Below are 23,906 nucleotides of genomic sequence, written 5' to 3' on the forward strand. Positions count from 1 at the left end.
GCCTAGGATCAACTTATCTCTTTATAACTTGAAATGTTTAATGGTAAAAGAATGTGTGATCACAGTATAACATGAAACACTTTATGTTATTACAGTAAGATATCAGGTTCTAACATGGAAAGTTTCACATTATAAAAAGATAAATAGTACATTGTTAAAACAAGAAATGTTCTTGTAATAATGTGATAAGTTTCTTGACCTTAATCATGTGAAAAACATCTTACTTAAACTGATCTGTTTTTTATTCTGGTATGGCAGCAATACGCTTCCATAGAGATAAATATTTATGATTATGTTAACAGCTATCATCTATTATCTGCCTGTAACTCAACTGTACTGTCTGTTTTCAAAGGACTTGATGAATTGACTTTTTTAACACGAATGAAACATGAATGAAACATCTCAACACAGAATCACAGGTCACATTAATATGCTCTTTATTAAAGACAGAATTGCTTGATGCAGTAATCACATTAAGAACAAAAGGACTATATACAAATTATAAGTGCTCAGATCAAGACAGTTTGTATGTTTTGTAACTTAAATTGTATCCTCTGCCCTATTTTGTATATTCATTCATTCATTCATTTTCTAACCACTTCATCCTCTTGAGGGTCGCGGGGGGGCTGGAGCCTATCCCAGCTGACATTGGGCGAGAGGCAGGGTACACCCTGGACAGGTCGCCAGACTATCGCAGGGCTGACACATAGAGACAAACAACCATTCACGCTCACATTCACACCTATGGACAATTTAGAGTTATCAATTAACCTAGTCCCCAATCTGCATGTCTTTGGACTGTGGGAGGAAGCCGGAGTGCCCGGAGAGAACCCACGCTGACACAGGGAGAACATGCAAACTCCGCACAGAAGGGCTCCCATGCCCGGGATCGAACCGGCAACCCTCTTGCTGTGAGGCGAGAGTGCTAACCACCACACCACCGTGCCGCCCTATTTTGTACATATATTTTAATAAATAATTAACTTTTTCAGATGACAAATTTAACATGTGGTTTGAGCTATACAAACTAAAATACCTTGTATATTCATTTATTGTACAATGATCATCAGTTATACAGATACGTGCACTTTGATCATCAAGGCTGCCGCTCCCACTGATAGTGTAGAGTTTGTAGATTCATCCAAATATATATGCAGTGCGCTCCCAGGACATTTCCACATACTTATCAACACATTTCATACACTCTCACTTTGACATGCTTTTAGCCATTAGAAACATTCTCAGAGGTAAAACATCCTCCACCCAGTCACCATCAGACTGTAACATCCTCTGCCACAAATTTGCTTCATCTGTCGTTGAATCCATCCAGTCCACTTCCACCCCATAACTCTTCCCTGCACAGAAAGGCACAGAAATAATTGTGTTAATATGAAGGTAATCATTGAATAATAAAACTGAATAACAAAAAATTGCAGCCTATTCTAGCTGAGCAATGTCACTTTAGCTGGGTCAGTTTTGCCTGTAGAATGCTGAGTGTGCAGAACTTTTGAAGGATGGCAGCCATGTCTGTCTGATATTGCTCATACACAGTAGGATTGTATATCACAGTCCCACAAGGCTATATACCAAATTTGATGATGCAGTAGCAAATAATGCAGTATGGTGGCCTTAATTGTCCTGAGGCTTTTTTGTAGAGGACATTGAGATGTAGATGTGTGTCAGACTTTAAGTCCACAAGGCTTACTGTATGAGGGGTGTGGCCTGTCAGAGTTTGAACTTCTCCAGCTGTCAATTATAGCCCCACCATCAGGCCAATTGCAGTCAAATCTGATGTGAAGCATACAACTACATTTCCAGTTATGGTGCCAAATTGGATGTCTCAAGCTTGTTCGTGCACACAGTAAATGCACAAAGTTTCATGAAATTGTGTCCACTGGGTTTTGAGGTAAACATTTGTGGCAGCCCCCGTGGGTTGGGCTGTAAATCCCAACACTTACTTAAGATATTTACTAAGATTTATCATGATTGGAAAAATCCCTAATGAGTTATGGCTGATTAACTGCTAAGCCCTGCCCTGTGTGAGGAGTTTTTGATTGATGGTAGCCATGTGTTTGACCAATATTACTTATTTACAGTTGAAATGTGTATCTCAGTACCATAAGGATGTGTATCAAATTTTGTGTTGAAAGAAAACTGTAGTGGTATTGTGCGAATTAGCAAAAAAAAAGAAAAGAAAATGTCATTGTGGCAGTCCAAGAGGCTTTTTTGTAGAGCTAACTGAGCTGGATATGTGTGCCAAATTTCAAGTCAACTAGACATACAGCGTGAGGGGTTTCGGGCCTTAATTACAGTGCCATCATGTGGCCAACTATGAGTCATATATTTTGAAGGCATTTGCACATCATTTCCACATATGAAGCCAAGTTACAAGTTTCTTGCTCATTCCAGCTCACAGCAACTTCTCTGGAGGACAACAAACCAGCAGAGACTCTACAGGGTTCTGTTTCTTTGGGGCTTAAACCTTGACGCATGATTGAATACCATTGAGTAGAATCTCACCTGTCCCTAAGCCAAGCCTCAGACCGCCGATGAAGTGGTTGTTCAGGCGGTCGTGATCCCACACTGTGATCTCCACACAGGCCTCTCTGAGGTCCTCTGATCGGAAGCCGTCATACACCATGGTGTGGTTGAACATTGGGTTGGCCGTCCTCTTCACCACCCGCGTCTTCTGTCGGCTTTTCCGGCTCGTGTCAGGAAGTACGGTGCTGCAGCAGAAGGACAGAAGGGAGATAAAAAGCATTTGTCCAGCTGGAAAGACCTTCTAAAACTTCCAAGTAGTAGGAAACCAGGTGTTCAGAACTAATTAAATAAATAACATTGTCAAATAAATCATGTAAATATAAACAAATACAAACAATAATTCTGAAGACTTTGGGTGTCCATATTCAGTGACCTGACAGTTTGCAGGACATCCTACCATTTCACAAACGGGTCGATAATAACTCCTCTGACTGGAGGAAGACTCTTGCAGTCTTTCACCCATATTTGCACTTCACCAGTCTCCATCCTTGATGTTCTGTTACCTGTGGATTCAGTCAGATCACAATAAGAGGTAAAACTCAAAGGAAAGAACTGACAAAATGTGAGGAGTCATCAGCTCACTGTGAGACGTCTGCGGCAGGAACCTCAGGGCAACTCTCATCTGTCCTCTGCTGTCCATCATACGTGACGGAGATGCTGTTGGACTTTGTGCTGAAACCTGAATGATTGAAGTGAATCAAAATATCTAATAAATTCACTTCTACAAAACACACTGACTGTGTATAGAAATAAAGCCTTTACCCTAGATTTTAGAGCGTATTCATTTATGTTTGTGTTGCTGAAGTCCCACTCCGACAAATCCAGGTCCACCTCACCCAGGAAACTGTTCCGCCCAAAAGTGTTGTGGTGCCACACCGAGATATTCAGATTCTGAGTTTTCAACACCTCAATCATGATTTTAAACTATCAGAGGGAAGAAAGCAACAAAGATGTTTGTTAAATAAGTAATACAGGTGATGAGAAATCTGTAAAAGACTAAATCTGGAATTCTTACCCTGAGGATTTCATTGTAGTTGGGATTTAAAGTCTTCTTTTTTACAGTGGTTTTTCTCTTTCCCAACTTTGTTTTGTCAGGAACAACATAACATTTCACATACCTGTAAACAAAACAGATACTGCAGTCACATTCCTTTTCTCAACATATAGAGTGGAATTATAGAAATTCTTCAAATGACAGCAAGAGGCAACTGTTTGCCGAATGTGACACTCCATTTCAAATGTTTCAGCATCTTTTATGACATGTGAATCTCCTTTCTCCAACCTTTACATCACAAATATCACTGGATGATATGACGTTTGTTCTTACTTTTGATCATACAGCAAGCACTTACGGGTCAGAGTAGTTCTTCTTCGTGTCGGCCACGGCCAGGTCCCTGCAGTGCACCACGAATATGTGAAACTCTCCAAGCTTCTGGATGTAGTTGACAGCAAACTGGATACTTCCCTGGACTTCAATGTCCCCAAAGTCTGCAGGGTAAATGCTGCTCATGCTGCCACTGACCTACTCAGTCATAACACAGAAGACAGAAAACATTGTCCTCTGAGTTTAACTGATTGTTTGTGTAAAGATACAATGATTACAGTTATTACCTTGATCATCTGTCTTTTGTTTGTCTTTAGAACCCAAACGCAACATGAAAAAACTACAGTGTTTTAGGGAATTATTGGACTGGTCAAACAAAACATTTCATCTGGAGACCACAGTTCATGTCACGTGTGAAACCAAAATCCAGTGTTGCTTTTACGTAACTTTCTGCAATTTACGAAGACATGGCGTATGTACATCATGTTACAAAACAGTTATTTTAAACGAAAACATTATCGTTTTCTAAATCTAACCAAGTTGTTTTGTTGCCTAAACCTAACTGCAACTCTTTCACAACATTAGCCACGTGTCACAGTATGTTTCAGTTGTGTGTCACATAGATATTTTTATCAGGAACATATTTGAAGTTGCATGTGGACATACAGATGACATGGAGGCCATTCCCGAGGAGAGGCTTAAGTTTGATATGGAGCTGCCCGTGTTTCTTCTCCAGCCCAAGTTGGTCTCAAAAGTGCTGTCACTGTCTGTCTGATATCAGAGAAAAACAGGACAGCATGAGTGTCACTAAAAAACACAAATGTAAAAAGTCATAGAGGTAGAACATTGCAGAGAAGTCCGCCATAAGGGCAACCAGTCATTCAACTCTTAAATGAGAGGTACATATATCTGTTCACTGACTGCAGTGCAGACGCTGACCACTAGATATCATCCTTTTGTTGTGTGTTCAATGTACAAGAGTCAGCTGAGAGTGATTTACCTCGTCCTGGTGAAGAACATTTACTGACACGCTGGCTTTCATCTGCTTTGAGTTGGCTGATGGTGAAGAAACTGGAAGAAAGATCTGACTTTGAATCTCTTACAATGATGAAATAAAATGTGTCTAAGAATGTCAAGAGCATGCTGATTTTACAGGAAGTTTAAATAATTGCCTATTCTGTGTATGTTCTGATAAATGTGTAAATAATGAGAAGACCACATGTTTACCGTCCTCCACACTTTGATTCATTTCTTCTCTGGAGTTATTTTGGCTCCTCTCCTCTCCTGAGAGGAAAGAGGGGCAACAAGACAGTATTATTTACATACCTCTCCCATATCAGAAGCAGCTTTAATCAGCCGAAGGTAGAAGAATGATATCAGATAATGCTCTGGCAAAATAAAGCCATGTGAGCATCTGTTGTATTAAAGTACAAACTACAGAATCCGAAGAAGAAAAAGTTCTGTTACTTGTCTTTGAGGTGAGGTTTTCCAGACTTTTGGATGAGGACACGCGCCTCGAGGATAGCCGTTTAAGGGCTGACATGACGGGACTTGAACTGTCATCATGACCTGCCACAGATGAAACAAAATCAGCTCTGGAAAACAGACTCAACACAGATGTTACATGATTTCTGATATATTTGGAAAATACATTGCTTCTGTTTAAAATAATTGGAAACAATTGCTAGTTTATTGTTGGTCAAACATTTCAGGCAAGTATAATGCTTAGTGAATCAGTTTAGGATGTAGAAAGGTTGCTACTCTATCATCATAGTGAACTGAAGGATCATGACCCTACATGACCATTTCATGTTGGTAACAACAGTTTGAATCTTTATGGTAATGATTAGGTACCATACATCTATCACATCAGCAGCTCTTCAAAAGATGATCATCTTGAAAACTATAGTAACTAAAAAACAATCCTAATGGCCAGAATAAATGTTGGTATTGTACATTTCTGCAACCCAAGGATTTGTTACATCTGCATTTATTATGTAATGGATACGTTACAGTGCTGTGGTAGAGTATGTTTAGGCAGACAACCAACTTAATTATGGTTAAGAAAATATGTTTTGGCTTAAAATACCCAGTTTTAAAGACACAATCCTCACTAGAAAAACAGCAATGTCCAAGGCAGCCCTGTCACTCTGACATCTTTTCATTTAATGCATGTAAAGGTCCTGTTGGTGCATGTGTGTATACTTTGGGCCTGTGTGTATGTGACACCAGAGTGACTTAACTGAATTTCCCCTCAGGGATTAATAAAGTAAGTATGAGTATAACTGGTTTTGTTGTTTGTTGGTCGCGGATGGTGGTCTGTGGTGGTCTGCAGTTTGGCAGGTGTTTTGCTGAGGTGACACAGCTTACACAATCCCCTCCACCTCCTGTAGACAAAGTCAGCTCATACACTACATCACTTTAGAAATGTTGATATGATATGTATGAAAATTGCAAATGTAGTGCATTTGTGGTGTGCAGAAACTTAAAATGCCAACAGTTTCTTCTGGTGACTGGGCTGTGATTTAAACTGGTTAAAGGGCAGCTAAAATCTGAACATTTGTTCCACAGTTTTGTACAGACATGCTTGAAAAGGCATCACAAAAGAAAAATTAGGGTCAATAAACACAGCAAATTGTACAAACATGTAGAAGAAGGAATTAGTCAGGGCATGTATACTGACTCTGAGCCAAATCAGACTCACTGTAATGTTAATATGTTAACTTCGATTTATTAAAAAAAAAAAAAAAAACATCACTGTGGTTTCAATTTCTCAATCATTATCTTCAAGAAATATTAATGGAGAAAGAATTCAAAAGCTCACTGCCTGAACTTGCCCGAGACAGAGACCAGGCCCTGGTCGTTGTCTTTTGGCTGGAGTTCCCATCTTTTTTTTGTACAAACCAAGGACTGACCCCAGGAGGGCTTCCCTCAATAAGACTGTCATTCTGGTTCCCCACAAACCCTTTGAGGGCATTTTGCGGTGTGCGCACTGCATCACTCTCTGCAGCAGCAACTCTCTCTTGGTAAAAGGGAGGGACGTGGGCTTTCTCCTGTGGTCCGAGGTAGTGCTCATAATCCTGTGGGATAAAAGATCTGGCAAGCTGTGTAAATGGCTCCACCTTTTTCTCTGAAGCTTTTTTGGACTGTGGTGAAGTAGAGGAGCTTGAACTACTTTGCTGTGTATTTGAATTGCCTAAAGAAGCCCCTCTGTCTTCTGGATGAGGGGGGAGAGGACGAGACATGATGTCTGTTTTGGTGTCTATCAGCACTTTCTGCTTTGCTTCATGTGAGGGACTCTTCTTTTGTCTTGGAACTGGTATTGGCTTCCATTGTTGCTCTTCGACAACCTTAGTTTGGGGGTCGATGTCTATTGGAAAGGTTTTCAAGGGGGAGCCTTCAAGCGTGGATCTCTTAGGACTGGAGGATTCTCGAGGTAGAACCCTTGGATGGATGGTCTTAGAAGGACTCCTCCTGACTTCATCGTCCTGGTCTTTTGATCGTGGAGTCGGGGATTTACTAGGACTGAGAGGCCTCTCTTGATACTCTGTATCAGCTTTGACTTGGTATTGGCGACATGTTGACTGTATGTCCCCAGCACTACCAGAACTCCTCAGCTGTGACCTTTCTGGACTGACAAAACCCTTGTCTGTCATTTTCAGTGATTTTGACAAATTAGACTTGCTTTTGTATGGAGATGTTTGTGCCTCTCCCTCCAACTTCTCTGAGGTCTCTTTCACATCAGACTGTGGGGAAACTTTGTTACTGAGTATTGAACTGTGTGAGGCTTCCTTGACTCTTGCAGTGATAACCCTGGGTCCTGCATATTCCTTCTCCCAGAAATGCTTAACCTTACTGATCTTGGCTGCCCTGTCCTCTTGAGGACTGGAACAGGACTGCCTGGGAGGGGGAACTGGTATATCCCTCTCTTGCTTCTGGGTGTTAACGGTTCCAGAGGAAGGTACAGGAGAGATAATGTTTTCTTGTGGCTCAGAAATCTGTGACTCTGTTACTGAATCTGTTAAAGAGTCATCTGTCTCATCATAGATGAGGACTGGGTTAGCCCTATATGTGCCATCTTCTTTAGATAAATCTGAGAGGCTACAGTCAGTCTGTGGTGATGAAATATTTTCCTGAGACCTGCCAGCAGTATCCTCAGCTGTCATTTCCATCTGAGTTAAGAGATTGTTGTTTATGCTCTCCATATCAGAGTTAGTCTGACGGCCATGTGAAGCTTCTGTTCCTGTTTTGGCCATATCTTTGCGTTTGGCCTCTTCTCTGGTAAATATTATTTTGGGACCACTGTTTTCTCTCTCCCAGAAGGCTTTCAGGTTGGATAGTCTTTCTGGAAGCGGAACAACTCTGCCTTCTGTTGCTTCCTGCTGAGTATCTGCATCTACTGAAGCCACTGTTTCTTTAAATGGGGTGTTCTGCAGTGCTGTTAGTTGTAGTGTTTTGACCTCTGTCATCTCAGAGGGTTTAGCTTCTGGTCTGACACTTGCAGGCCTGTCCATGGTCATATCTGCAGCACCCTGAGAAAGAGTCGAGGTGTAGCCTGGGTCTTTTTGCTCAGGTATCTTCGCCTTTTCTTTTTGTGGATTCTGTACTTCAGCAGTTTTTTCTTTCTCTCTTCTAAAAATACCAAGCAGTCTTTGCCTAGGCTTTGGTGAAACAGCATGAGATGAACTCTTTGAGCTGGCATTAGCTGACTGCTTGCTACCTGACGTGGCCTTGACAGAAATGTCAGGTCTTTGTTCAGGCAGCTCCTGGTGATGAATGTTGTGTCCAGCTGGCCAGTCTGTGGCCTCAGCCTGAGAGTGACGCTCCTCTGCAGGCTCTGTCTCCAAGTGAACGGGCTTACCTGACTCTTGCTCAGCAGGAACGAGTCTAGGCACTGCAGGGCTTAGGAACTCTGAATGACACTTCTCAGAGACATCTGCAAAGACAGCAACCAGCTATTGAATCACTCATTTACATTTTTTCTGCTTACCACTGCACAGTGTAATTTAAGATACCCGTGTAGGATTTTTCTTGGTGTATAACTGTCAAATGAAGTGGGGCACTTAGCAAAATGCTATTTCTGAGCACATTTTAAAGACCACTGTGTAGGAGGGTTTGGTGTCCCTCTGTGGTACCATAAAAAGACACCATGGTAAACAGCACTGCACACACTATCAGAACTGACCCAGGTAGTCCACCAATTATCTTACATGTATGGCATCATTACAAATCTAAATTTGCTACAAAAACAAAAAAAATCTACACATTAAGAATTAATTCCACTTTTGCACTCAACACACAATTTATCAGTCTACAAGAAGCTGCATTATAACACTTACATAACCCATGAGTTCCAGTTGTGGATTAAATACGTTTAGTAGATTAAGGCTGCACTTTAGCTCTTATTCATACTGAACAGCAACATCACACTTCATTTAACAGCAATACAATGAACCAATGGAAAAAGTCCAACACATGGCATGAGACATTAATAGCGAAATTGTGGACAAAACTTGACATGAATGACACATTGTGACAGATTACCCATGATGCTGAAGAAAAGTGAATTAACCCAATAATACAGTAAAAACAGATGTTTTCCTACTGTTCTTTTCCACTAGACTCTATAAGCAATCATACATGAATGTGCATCTTTTGCCACATGCAGGAACATGCACATGCAATATGAATGTGAAAATCATTTTTGTATATGCTCGTCTTATGACTTGTTGCACCCAATAATGTAATAATTTCTGGAAAATACGATGAATTTTGTTCTTAATCTGATTGAAAGTGTAAGAAAACTCAAAAAAGAAATAACATGACCAATAATGTAATAAAATGTCCTGACTAATATTGTAATAACATTTTTATAATTACTGTATTACCTTTCTATTTTGTCTTTTCTTTTTAGCTGATGATGTAATAATTTTGACAGATAATGTCGTGATTTAAAAAAGTATGCAAGTATACAAAGTTCATGATACTGTTAGTGCCATGTTTGCCTTCTGAATACACTAACAATAACATTTGATACTGATTTGATGTTTGGAAATACAAACTTTAGACTTAATGTAGAATTTGAAATTTACAACAGATGGCATTGATATGTTGTTATCAGGTAAAGATGTATTAAACTAAAATCCCTATCAATGCAAAGTGCATCCGCCCATATCCATGCTGACTGTTTTTTTTTTAGATTGGACACAAGATGAAAAAAGCAGCAGAAGATGGTTAATGTTACACAAGTGAGACAGACGTGTATTTTCTTTAGTGTATAATCACCTGAATATTTAAATCATTGTGGGGTTTTTTTACTTAACAATGACCCATTTCTATCTACATAGGGAGGAGGTCCTTGTCTATGGAGATCGCCAGGTTGCACCACCATTTTTCTACAATAGCCCAGTACAAACAAACAAACACTGGCTCTAGATAGGGCCATTTGTGTGTCTGCTCCCAATACAAACCTCCTGAACAATGAACACTGAAGGAATTCTAACCAGGAGGTGCCACTAAATCATAGTTAATCATACACAGTGGATCTTTGAGAAAAAAGTTGACCTTAAAACTAAAGTACATTTAAAAGTAGAAACTTTTTGACTTTTAAGCAATAGCATCCCCAGGGATTACGAGGGGGAGGGATCCACTTATGGGTTTTTAAGTTTTAAAGGGGGCCTTACTGAAAAAGTTTGAGAACCACTGCTTTAACATAAACATCATTTCTGGATACTTTTTACAACCCTGATGATTTATTTCCTGATAAGGCAAAGTTAGCATCACTCTGTATTGAGAATAACACAATAAGGTATTACATGACCAGTAAAAATGTTATTACAATATCAGTGAGGACAAATTTTATTAAATTTTCAGGTGTTCAGATCAGTAAAATATTACAGTATAAGGTGCTACATATCTAAATTTCTATGAATGTGTAGAGTCATATCTGTTGGTTGTTAGTTTGACTTATTAATTGACTGTTTAGTTGACACATTGGTTTTGAATAAAAGTCTTACCACCAAGCACCTGGAGATGGCCACCTTCTTGTTCTTGGAGGTTTGCCTCATTTTTGGAGTTGAGTTCACCTTCCTGTGAATCCACATGACTCTGACAGAGTGAAGGCCTTTGTGTGCCAACAGTGGTAGTGCCAGCATTCTCAAGGTAGCTATTATTTCCCGGAGCAAAGGGATTGAGGGAGTCAACATCCAGCAAACTGTGCTCTCCCAGCTCCCTCCCATCTTGCCACTCCGTTCCTGTCTGGCTGACCATGGGGCTAAACCTCACCTGCTTCCTGTCTATCCAGCTGTCAGTGGGAGAATCAAGGCTAACTGGACTCTGCAGGTCCAGGTGAGAGAACATGGAGTCTGTAGAGCTAGAAGTGGACAAGCGCTTGAGGATGCTCCGTGGAGCAGCAGAGTTCGTCAGCTGACCTTCTGGCCTGTCTTCCTCAACAAAACAGTCTTGAGAACTGGTGCTGCCTTCTCTGTTTTGGGGCATTGGCATAGGAACTGATGCATTCTGGGCGATCAGGCTATCATTAGGGTCTTGAATAAGGTCACTAACATAGGAAATGCAGCTGTCAGATGATGGTAAAGGCTCTGAAAGAAACAAAACAAATAAAAACCATTTTAACTGACAACACATCAGCTGTGTGTTTTTGCCATTGAGTTTTTTTTTTTTTTTTTTTAATATTGGCATCTTAATTACTGGTGTCTTTCTGCTAATCTCTAACACGGAATTATGCTCAAAACAACCAGAGCCTCTGTATAATCCTGCATTACCTCATGGCTGACTGCCTGGTCTCATTTCTAAGGCGTCAAAATTTGTCGCTTGGACAGTGCCACTGGTGCCAATATAATGATGCTGAGAGCACCCTTTAGTGTCTGTGAGAGACACATCGCAAGGCTTTCAACAAACTCCAATGAAAACCCATCCATGTCATTATTAGACATTCAGAGCAATAGATGTAATTTAAGGGCTAGGACACATGCTGTGTTTTTCACCACCTAGAAAATGTGAAGTTGGGTGCTACTTGCAAACTTTCAAGGGCAAGGTGACAGGTTCCACCTGACATTCAGCCATAACCAGCACCATATAACAGCCTACAAGCTTACCAGAGATCCCGAGTTCAGAGATAATTTTCTTTCAGCTAATGTTTCAAGTGTGTATTCGGCCTAAATATTCTCCGTGGGACATAAAGCTATGGGTAAACCTGCCTTAAAATGATCAACTTCTCCTCCATATTTGCACAGACTGATAGTTACAGGAGAAAGGGAAAATATCTGCCAGCCATGATTGGTTATTCCTTGCCTAGTGGTGTACATTGCTGCAGTCCAAAAGTTGAACTTTGTTTACCTTAGGGCGCGACCGCAAAAAATGCCGCACTTATTTAGCTCGCTTATGCTCAATGTTAGATACAGAGTACGGACAGAGCCTTCTGTCCATACTATCCGGTACCATGGGATATCATGGCAGCAGTGTAGCATAGTTCAAATGAGACATGGCCATAGGAGACGACAAAGAAATTTAAATAATGGTGGAATAGAAAAAATTGGTAATATATAATAATATCTAGTAATACGTAGTGAAAGTAGTTAAAATAATTCTCCACTGACATGCCAGGAAGGTAATGGCTGCATAGGCCACTGCCAACTAAAGCGCTGCCTCCGTTTTAAGGTACAATATTACGACCTCCTCCACTGTCGCCTTGTTTGTTGTTGTGTGATAGTCTTGACTCTGCCCTCTAGTGCCATCTATTGGCTGTATCTATACCATCGCAAAAGACACATGGAAGTATGAAGGCAGTGACGTTTACAACACTTGTAAAGGATGTATCTATTTTCATACATAAAGGAAGTATAAATGAGCCTTAAGAATGTGAAAGTCTGCTTAATGTGGGTTGACGGGGAAGTGGATGGGTACAACAAACACAGGAGTTTGACCCATGAGTCCGGTGTTTGTGTCCTGTCAGCTAACTGCTGACCCCTTCCTAGTCAAGTGAGTCGACTCATGTGACTTACTGCTGACCCCTTCTCTGTCGAGATCCACTGACCCCTCGCGTAAGGAGACAATTTAAAAGGCTGTGTCGTTATGATGAGCGAAGAAGCGTGAAAATATGACAAGTAGGGATGAGATCACGTCGCCTCGGAGGAGATTCACTTCCTACATTATCACTTTTAACTTCAGTCTTTCAGTCTTCAGTCTTTTATTAGTGTTGGCAGTTCTGGTCCTATCAGAGCTCCTTGTCATGTTTTAGATGTCTCGGTTTGTAGTTCCACCAGGCAAACTTTTCCTTGATAATGTCATCCTTCTTTTCTCTCCATTTAGTCATAACACAAAAGTATTTTTGCATTGCAATGGCACTTTAAGTTAAGTAAGGAATCTGAATACTTATTCCACTGCTGACTTTCATACATTTTGTCTGACTCTTTAGTGAGCAAATCTTTAGCCAGCAGGCACCTTAAACAATTCTTGACTTTTTTGTTCTCTGTTTGAGTTGACACAAAGGCTTTTTGAATGTCTTTGATAGTGCTTAACTTATAAAACCCATTACTGTATTTGAGAATTAAGTTGGAAGAATACTATGTTGCACATAAGTAAGGCTAATTGTCATATTTGCATCAGTGTTTGAGATGCACAATATGTCTCAGTTTTCAGAACATTAATTTTTGTCATATAATAAAGGCATAAGGTAAGTGATAGATCTATTTTGCTTTGTCTAAACTGTCATTATTTCTGTTGGTTATTTTCTTCTTATTGTATACTTCCTTCTACAAAAACATTGTTTTCATAGCTCCTGTGAAATACTTCCAGCACCCACAAGTCATGCGGTAAAGATTAAGGCTTTGGAATGTATTTCTGTGTAATCCTCTGGCTAGTCTGGCAGCCTTGTGTATTAGTACTTCCTTTCACTTTGACGACCCCTGGGAAAATCTCTAGTCCCAGCTCACCGGCTCATTTCACAGTGACTGGAGGAAAACACTTAAAATATTGGCAGACATACAAAGACTTCAGCCCTAGAACTTTTATTAAATCAGAGGAGTTGTCTGTTACATACACTGAGCAAATGGCTGTGGTCCTTAAGCTATTAAATATTTTGAAACCAGTAAACTAAGTAAAGACCTGTGTGGAATTGGATTTTGTCACTATTCCTGTAAAACTGCCTTCTCTGAAGTTACAACAAAGACTAGATGGATGAAACCAAATGATAACATTGCTAGAAATCACAAGCCAGCACATGCTTCCCACTGCCATGCAACTATTGCTCATGCCAGCATGCTGTTCATAGGAAAGGTTGAAAGTACCCACACACCTGGATGTCAAACAGATTGCTAGAACCAGACTTACATTGGCTTGTAATGTAACTGCTTTCATGATTTGTCCATCAAGCAGTCCACTCAATTCAAAACACAACACATGATATGTCATTAGATCGAATAATCCACTTACACTCATTTAGAATAGCACAAACTGATATGAGTTATAAAAACTCACCCTCGTTCTGTGTTTGGGTTTGATCCACTGCTCTGTACAATAACTCAATGTCACTGTCGAACGGGTTTTTTCTTTGCTGCAACAAATGAGGATTGATAAATAAAACACCTGCAAAACACTGAAACATTGACTCACACAGACCTTTTAATATGTTTTTATTTCCCCAGTTAGAATCCTACCTTTGTGGGAGACTGTAACATTGGTTGAGGTGTATCCTGTGGTGTTTCATATGGATTCTGGTTTTGATACCTATTAGAATAAACAAAGATGACAAGATGCTTTGACAGTTTCTGTTGCGCAACCCCAGACTTTCCACAGCTTTTCCGCAGATTAGGAAAACCTGCATGCTCAGACACGTTTTTTGGTCAATAAAATAATAATCTCCAAAAAAAGGCCTGTCCTGGGTTTTGTCTCTGGAAGTGGCTGTACAAGCTGCAACAATACTTCTCATCTAACTTGTTTCTGGACAAATAATTACAGGTATACAGCTATCAAGAACAGGCAGGCAAATTCTGAAGGCAGAGTGGAATGTGTATGATAAGTCTGCTCGCTCCTCAGAAGCAATGGAAAACATGAACATGTGAGACCTGACCTTGTAAGACGATTACTATGGGGCCAATTACTAAGTATCCATTTATTGTGTGAACAACTCCACTCACTGGCAATCACACCCAAATAATCTGCTCTGCTTGTGCAGCATGTGATGGTTAAAAACAGTCAGCACAAAGCCTATGTTTTGTTTATATGTAGACTTACTGTTTTCTGAATGTGCTAAGTTTGAAATGTGTACTTCAGAGATTATTTAAAGCTGCAAGAGGCAAGGCTTTTCTTTAAGTTTACACTTGCTATATGTGAACCAAGATGGAGTTTTGAACTTGCTAACAATGTATAAAGAGCAAGCACTGGGTAAAATCTTGCCATTTAAAATCCCTCTGTTATTCTACTCTTCAGGATCAGTCTAGTGATATTCTTTATTGTCAACAAATCCCATCTGCAGAGCCAAACCAACAATGAATGTATCCAGTAGGCCTACTATGTGTGTATATGAAGCCATGATATATCTGTATCATAGAGCGTCATCATCATACACCCAGAACAGTCCGGTCTCACAGAGGCACAGGAAATTGACACAAAGTTTTAAAGGTCCAGTGTGTAAGATTTACAGGGATATATTGGTAGAAATGGTATATAATATTCAGAATAATATTCATTAGTGTATAATCACCTGCAAATAAGAATTATTGTGGGGGTTTTTTTACCTTAGAATGAGCCATTTATATCCATACACAGAGCAGATCCTCTCCCACAGAGTCATATTGTTTTACAGTAGTCCAGAACAGACAAACCAAAGACTGCATTTTCAAGTCAGCCTCTGAAGTTTCAGTTCTGCCACCTCACTAGATGCAACAAAATCCTTCACACTAGACCTTCAATAACACATTACACGTGGTTGGCACGAAATGTCACACATTACATGCTGGCAACACATAAAAAAATTGAAGTCAATCAGGATCTTTTGTTGAGGTGGACACACGAGTTAAGTATAAAGAACAAGACAGTCTTTGCAGGGCAGGTTGGAGGGGTGATGGATGGGTCAAACAAACATGAACTTTCAATGAGGAAACCCCTGTTTGTGTCTTGTGTGAAAGCAAAAGTCAAGGTAGGTACATGACTTACACAGGTAGGGGAGACCGGGGATGATTGTAACACAGTTTTTGTTTGAGCAAGTGTAACTCAGTGGGTTTTTTTGTTAGAGCTCTTAAATTTTGATACGTGGTACCCATATTTGTCTGCTATAAATAACACACACTTTGACCTCTACTACACCATCACAGATTATGGAAATTAATGTCAAATACAAAGAGGTATACTGTTACAACGTACCCCAGTACCAGCGTGAGTTGTAACACTCGCTAGGGATGGATGTAACAATTAAATTATTTAGCTTAAAAAAGATTCACAATAGGCTAAATGTATTCAAGCACTTCAATGAATAATAAAGAAGGAACAATAAACTTGTAAGAATACAATAATTATAATATTAAAGTAAATAGAAATGTATAACATAAATACAAAAAAGGTTGACCTTTGAACAGCATTTGAACAGCTGAACAATGAACACTTTCGAAGAGTAACTATTATCTGAGCAAGCTAAGGCATAATACCTATAGCCTATTTTTAATCTGATTGGCAGTTGTGGCAAATGTAGATGTCCTTGCCTGAGGTGCAGGCTTCGTGGGCCCAAAATCCACACTTTTTAAGAACTGTTACAACCCTCCCCATCCCTAGCAGCCATGAAAGAGCTAACAGTTTTTAGCATTTAGCTTCAAAGCTAGCACTAATGAAACACATCAAATGAATGGACACTATGCAAAAAACAACTGTGATGAAAATGTTTGGTTTCTCACCTGAAAAACTGTTTTTTGGCTCTAGAACAAATAAATTTGGACTCAGAGACATGTGGCACCAGTGAGCTCCAATTGTAAATGGGCATGGACTATGTTGATGATGTCACCACAGCTCGTTTCTAATTGGCCAAACTGAGAGTGTTACGACTATCCCTTTGTTACAACCATCCCCGGTCTCCCCTACTTATGTAACTATGCAAAGTATGTACATTTATGTCACTTAAGTCCCATATGTAAATATTTTAAGCGAAACCATGATCCTTTCCTAATGTAACCTTTTTTTTGGGTAAACCTAACCAAGTGTTTTTCTTTCCCTAAACCTAAACAAACTGCGACTGTTCTTAAGGTTGTGTCCATTTCATGTATTTCTGTGAGATTGTGTTAACCCATAAACCTCACTACAGCACAAAATGTGTATTAATCCACTGCTGAAAGGAGTCCTTAAAATAAAACTACATATTTATGTTTGGTTTTGGTCTTTTAAGTGGAAAAAGTTGTAAACACAGTGATGCTGAACAGTTGCTTATGTGCACATCCAGCAGATACAAAGCAACAGTAAGACTTATCTAGACTTGAGCTTTTGGCCCCCTTTTGAATATAAAGGTGCTATTCACTTTTAGCTATGTTTCTGGTCTCTACCAAAGGCAAGTATCTGTGTCTGTGGCTGCTAAATGCTCTACTATGTTCAACAGCTAGTCATTAACTGTATCTGTCTGCTGTTTGGTGCTGGACAGGTAGTGTGCAGTCGCTTCCCTGAAAACAGCTGCCTGCTGCTGCTGAAAGTAATGCTGATGATAGTGATGAGACAGAACTGAAACAGTAAAGCTGTAATTTTGGGGAAAATTCAAATCTCAACACTCAAAAACACGCCAAGCAAATGTGACAATGGGGGTCCTCTGCTCGCAGACTACTTCCTGCTTTGATTCTCTGTGCTCACCTTTGATTGCTGAGCTGCATGTGAGGCTCCTGAAGGACTCCACAGAGTACAGGTGGGACGAACACTTCTTTGTTTTCACTGCTGACAAAACTGGGCTTCTCGGGCAACACCTGGGAGAGCTCCACTGAAGCACACAACACACAGCTACTGTTAAAGAAAGTTATCCAGTCATCATAACACACATTTTTTAATATTCATTACAACATAATAATGGATTAATAACCTTTCATATTTATGTAAAAACAACCTAGTTGTAATTATAAGTCTCTATCCTGACCAGAAAAAAAAAAACAAAAACGTACAGCTACAAGCTACATCCCCTACAGAGCCTGCATTCATTCATGTGTAATAATTCAAGAAGTCTTTGTAAACCCATTCTTTTCTTTGCTCTGACCTTTTTTGTCTAGAATGCCCCGTGTTGATTTTGTGGATTATCACACAGCCTCATTAAAACATAATCACTTGAGGCAAAAATAGGCTGCCCCTTTTTTAGTTGAACTCCAGTGTGAGTTGCATAAGCAACCTGTAGTAGGATAAGTGCCACCTGTGGTGAATTTAACTGGTAGTTTCCTGGGCTGACCCACAACATCAGCAAGAGTCCATTCATTTGAAACTAACCCAGTAGGAAAAAAGCCAACCCAACTGTCAGAAAATGTTCGCACTGTTTCTACAAACCAAGGATATGTTAAATTCACATGTCTTATGTTAACACTGTGGTTAATGTGGGGTTAAATTTAGGCACCCAAACCCCTTGGTTATGGTTAGGGAAGGATCATGTTTTGGCTTCAAATACCTGATTTGAGGGCACAATTCTTGCAGAAGAAACACCAAAGTCTCTGTAAAAAACAACCGCTTTTCATGCCTAAAAAAGCGCTGAAATATAGCAATGGGTTGCTACAAAACAATCTTGTTTGGAGCCTAAAAAGCTTCTCGAAACACAGCGATGACTCACTAACACAACCAGTTTTGTTGTTTGTTGGTCTTGAACTTTGGTCTGCATTGCAAGGTGTCTAGCCTAGTTATGACACACCACCCACCAGCCCCCCCACCTTCTGATGACAACATTTTATTATGGTGACTGGGCAGGAAAGGCTGACTGATGTAAACACTGGTCTCAGATGCATATGGAAAAAGTATGTCAAGGCTTTCTGCCAGAAAGCCCCGAAGGCAGAAATCCATTAATTTTAACCCAAACCATGATCTTTTTCCTGAACCTACCCAAGTAAAGGCATTCTAGAGGCAAATTTCTCCCAACAGCGTTTCAGATCCATCACAATTCCAACAGACACAGTCATATTCAATTATTAAAATTATAGACATTAATAATGTGATTGAATTTCCTTCAAAAAATATTTGGTAATACATGGAAACAGTCACCTTGCATATATTTTATTCTATTACATTTGGTTTAGTGCAGGTAAGTAAAACAGTTTCAATGAGTTGAGACAAATGATGAGAAGCTGGTTAAAGCAAACAGCTGGGGTTGGAACTGTGCCCGGGATCAGTGGATGTGTCAGCTGAGTTTACGTCCCGTCAGCAGAAACTGGGTTAAAGTGAGTGTCAGGGTTTTATAACGGCAAGCCAAAACTACAGCTAATATCCATCTTATTTCTAGCTCCATGATACCTTGTGTTAATTTATATGTGCGGGAAAATTTTTTACTTAACCTCCCATAAAAAAAGAAATATTTCAAGGCATCATGCTCATTTTACAGTGTTGATGCAAGAGAAAGGCAATACAGGTGACAGAGGAAAGACTCACATATAGTCAGTGGTTTGTATGAGTGTCTCATGGAGGCCCTGATGATCTCGGAGCCATGGATGCGATCCTGATGACGCAGCTGCTTGGTCTCGTAGAACCATTCTCCAGTCATGTATCTCAGCACGCTCTTGTCATTCACAGTCCTCTGTAGCTTCCTGAGTGCAGACACATTAGTGGGAAATGAATGCAATAAACATTTTCACCTAAATCTGGAATTTTTAGGTTGCAGATAAATGTACTCTCTACAGTTCTTCAGGACAGACATTAGTTTGTGCCTCTACCCAGTGCTTGAAACATGGAACAACTGATGCCAGGAACTCACTGAACACGCTGCTCCTCAGCCTTCTTCAGCTCAGCATCTCTCTTCAGCACAGCCAGGATGGTCTCCTGCTCCTCCTCCGTCAGAAAACTCAGGTCGATCATGGTGAATGCTGCCGCTGTGTCCTCAGCTGTCCACTGCTTTGAGTTTGTGTCTAGGCACTGAACATGATCACCACTTCTAACAGTTCTTCCTGAAGCTCCCAAAGGTCTTGTTCTGGTTCTTCAAGTCAAGTCAGTGTCAGTTGTTAACACAAACTGTGAACTGTGCTATATCCATTGCACTAAATGATGCTGGTTAACACTCTCCTTGTTGCATTTACTCCTCTTTTGGATGTATTTTGCTTTAGCTGGGGTTGTTTCCTGTGGCCATGTTCGACCCTTTGTAGACCAGTTTGAACCTGAAAAAAAAAACAGCAAAAACCAAGAGGGGATTGTAATATCTGAGATTTATACAAGAAAGTCTGTTTCTCTTTAAGCATCCCTCAACAGACAGCACACAGTTTTGATAATTGTTTGGTCCGTAGGCATTTAAAGGAATACTTTCATTTTTCATGATTGTGTGTATTTTGTCAGATTGTTTGAATTGGCAGGCTGATGAGAAGCAAAAAGCTAAAGCTACTTTAACAGCTAATATCTATGATAATATCTGGGTCAATGTGATCAAAGTATTAACAACATTTTAGCTCATTTTCTAAAATTTCTAAGGATAGCCAGCTTCAGGGACTTTATAAGCCAAAAGCAGGAGAACAACAGGCATGTCCCAGCTGTGTGCATCACGTTTTAGTGTCCCATGGAAAGAATCTCTGTTGTGTTTTGTGCCATGTGCAGTGTGTTTCAGTATTTGGTTGTGTTTCGTCTTTTTGCAGCCTTTGTTTCCCTATATGCTGCTCATATGTTGTTAAATTGGTGCAGATGTTTTTTAAAGGTCCAGTGTGTAGGATTTAGGAGCATCTATTGGCAGAAATGGTATATAGCTCAATATTCATAACTATATTTTCATTAGTTTCAACTGAAAATAAAATTGCTGTGTTTTTGTTACCTTTGAGTTAATACAATGTTGTATTACAGTAGCCCAGAACGCAAAAAAAACCCCCAAACTAGATAGGACTATACATGTTTTTGCGTCTGCCACTATAGTTCTCCCACAAGTTTGGCACCATGGATATATGATGAGAAATGGATACAGCATTGGAGGCGCGGCCTCGTTCATCCCTGTGATAACTGCTCAGTGGCACATAAATCAAAAAGTTTGACTTCCCAGGTGGACCCATAGAGCAAGCACACTGGGCACTTTGCCAACCAAGCAGCTAACTTTTGCCAACAGGGCCAGCATCTCCCAGTTTAGCCCTCTGCCAACTTGAATGCCGACAAAATTTCATTGTGTTACTCCGGATCAAATCCTGATGGTAATACGTTATTACATGGGGGTTGTGACACTCAAACAAATGTATACACTCATTTAACTCTTTGTCAATGTATGTCTATGGGAAAGTGTTTTTGGGTCCCATTGGCATCCTGTGATGACCTGGATGTTGTAGTTACACAGTTTGGTCACTATGTCAAACTGCCTTCAAAGTCTGACGCACTTCCTGGGGGCCTGCTCGGCACACAGGAGAAGTTTCAGATGGTTGCAATCTGCAACCTCACTGCTAGATGCATCTAAATCCTACACAATAGATGTTTTATTTGCAGTGTGTTGCACTCACAGGGCTGCCATGATAATGAGTCCACAATAAAAACATGTATTGGCGTATCCCGTTAGAGTCAGGGAGCAGCAGTTTATGGCTTGATATTCAAACCACCACAACAGCTATTCACATTGTAACTACTACTCTCTTTTTCACTCCTGCCTTCTTCCTCCGTCTGGCATTCTTGTGTCTAACACACAAACAGTACCTACCTACTGTATCAGAAATCCTATCGGTGTGTGTGACAAAGATAGCATGGTAATGATACTGGCATGAAACTATCTGACAAAGAAGGATCAATGACTGTAGTGATCTTTGAGTTTGTGAGCTGTACTCCAGCCAACAGTCAAACAACCACAATACATAATACAACTTTCACACTTTCAACTCACATTTTTTTCTTAATCTCAGCAGAGCTCCTGCTTTCTCTTAAAGAGAAAACAAAATCTCTCAGAGGAATGCCTGCATGTCCCAACAATGTCCATGTTCACCCACATAAGAGGCGACTGTGGGATTTTTTCCCCCTTAACCTCACTTGATTGGTTTAAAGTTCACATCAGGTTAAAATGAGCATACCTACATTTGCTAAACAGTCTCTTTATTTAAGAAAAAAGTAATGTCACTGAGCTGCTATGGAGAAAATGGGAGTTATGTAATGTGACTTTGTTGTAGAAATAGTTGTGCTTGCACTATGCTTGGCACCCATTGTTTATTCATTATCCAACTTAAGTTGTAATCGCCTCCTATTCTCGAGTACAAGGCTGCATGGAGACTGAGCTGTAAGAAGCCCTGACTAACATGTTTTTTAAACAAAGAAGAATGTTGCATGTCGAGTTTCTCTAAAAACAGAAAAGTCTTGCTGAAGGATAGATACGTTATTTCCTTGTTGGGGTAGATATGAATCTTTTCCTTGTTAGTGTTGGACTTCCTTGAGAAAATTGAAGATTTAACAAGTGACATTGTTCTGTTGTCCAAATATATTGACTGTAAAGGAGATATTTTGACCTGCAGATGACTAATGACATGACAACAAACTAATGAACTAACTTCTGCCTGGTGTCTCCTCTGTCTCTGTAGCACCAGCTTTCAAAATTCAAAGCTGGATTCGTGACAATACCTTTTCTAACTGTCATTTGTAGTGAACAAATACATAAAGGATTAAAAGCAATGAATAACGGTGATTTAAAAATGGTGACCATCAGGTTACTTGTTTGAAAAACAATACCAATCCTCAACCACTTAGCTCAGTTAGTCTATAGCACCTCCAATAGCTCTGTGGTCCTTTAAAGAAGATTGTGTAACTGTGTTTTCACTGTGCAGCCTGTAGGTATAAAAAGGCATTAACATAATGTAAAGAAATGTAGATATGTCTTTAGCAATCAGGTGTTCAAAAACTGTTAACAGGTAGAGTTTCCTAATTAAAAAATCTACACCCTATTCCTATAAGGAGTTTTGATAAGACTAATATAATGACCTTATAGTATATTGTTACATTTGCAGTCTGCATGTTGGAGTGACACAGCCGAGAGGTTTGACTGTTCTGATCAACATCACTGCTCAGCTGGATTTCCCTTTCCTCTGCCTTTCACTAAGTATTCCTCCCAAACTGACATTACAGGTCTCAGTCTTAACAGTGTAAGAACATAAACATGCAGAGGAAAGTGAGGTACCTCATTTACAAGAAAAGACAACACTTTCAGAGTGTGAAGTCAGAAAGCAGTCAGCTCACCTCTCGATGTTGCTCCTCGCTGGGTGAAAACCAACCTGTGACTGGATCCTGAGCTGCTGCAGGTGGGAGGAGCTGCAGAGCCACAGCAGCAGGAGGCAGCACAGAGCAACTGGAAGAAAGGTCTCTGTACAGGTTGCTTTGCCAGCCTGCTCTGCTTAACACTGCAGGCTGTCTCACTGGAAATATATTATTCTTGACCTTTATACCTCAATACAGTGTTGTACACTGCTGTGATTTAACCACTGTCTGCTCTGTGCTCCTCAGCATTGTGAATAGCATTATACCATTATCTTTATCACTGAATTACATGAATAATCAATTATCACTGTAAAGTACGGTACAGACGTCTTGCTTGATTAAAAACCCCACAATATCAGCGATTAGGTAGACTGGGATTGGTTGGCACATGTTTTGCTTTCTGCTATATTTTTCTGCTCTAATTTATGTTAGTATGTTCTGACCACAGCAAATGAAAAGTTAAGGTTTCAGCTATAAATAAATTAATATGTTTTAATGTACACAAATATTTTCTAAACTTTAGTTAATTCGTGATGTTACGCACTTGTTCCAACCAACACCATCACTGGAGGCTCACATCACATCACTTGGTTGGCACATATTATGGGGTTGTTCTGCACAGTGTTAGAACGCTATAAACATGAAGCAACCAATACAAACAATTTAAACATTTACAGTTACAACT

At 40.0% G+C, this 23,906-nt stretch overlaps 1 protein-coding gene across 4 annotated transcripts; it reads right to left on the bottom strand.

Annotated features, from left to right (window-relative positions):
* Positions 1-420: 420 nt before the first annotated feature.
* On the bottom strand, positions 421-23,249 carry sytl2a (synaptotagmin-like 2a). 4 transcript variants are annotated; one of them, XM_049592536.1, is made up of 19 exons: positions 23,204-23,249; positions 19,788-20,184; positions 19,466-19,620; positions 17,705-17,828; positions 14,539-14,608; positions 14,360-14,435; positions 10,882-11,463; positions 8,727-8,801; positions 5,333-5,434; positions 5,093-5,149; positions 4,866-4,936; positions 4,532-4,636; positions 3,894-4,063; positions 3,557-3,659; positions 3,304-3,465; positions 3,124-3,220; positions 2,939-3,044; positions 2,521-2,726; positions 421-1,355 (listed from the first exon to the last, which is right to left on the bottom strand). In XM_049592536.1, the coding sequence occupies exons 2-19, from the start codon at positions 19,886-19,888 to the stop codon at positions 1,207-1,209; spliced, it is 2,511 nt and encodes an 836-aa protein (XP_049448493.1). In that variant the 5' UTR covers positions 19,889-20,184; positions 23,204-23,249; the 3' UTR covers positions 421-1,206. The 4 variants fall into 4 exon arrangements, with proteins under 4 accessions (XP_049448493.1, XP_049448491.1, XP_049448494.1 ...); XM_049592534.1 differs by having other exon boundaries at positions 6,690-8,801; XM_049592537.1 differs by lacking the exons at positions 8,727-8,801; positions 10,882-11,463.
* Positions 23,250-23,906: the final 657 nt, after the last annotated feature.

The sequence above is a fragment of the Epinephelus fuscoguttatus genome, linkage group LG12 (assembly GCF_011397635.1).
Source record: "Epinephelus fuscoguttatus linkage group LG12, E.fuscoguttatus.final_Chr_v1".
Lineage (NCBI taxonomy): Eukaryota > Metazoa > Chordata > Actinopteri > Perciformes > Serranidae > Epinephelus > Epinephelus fuscoguttatus.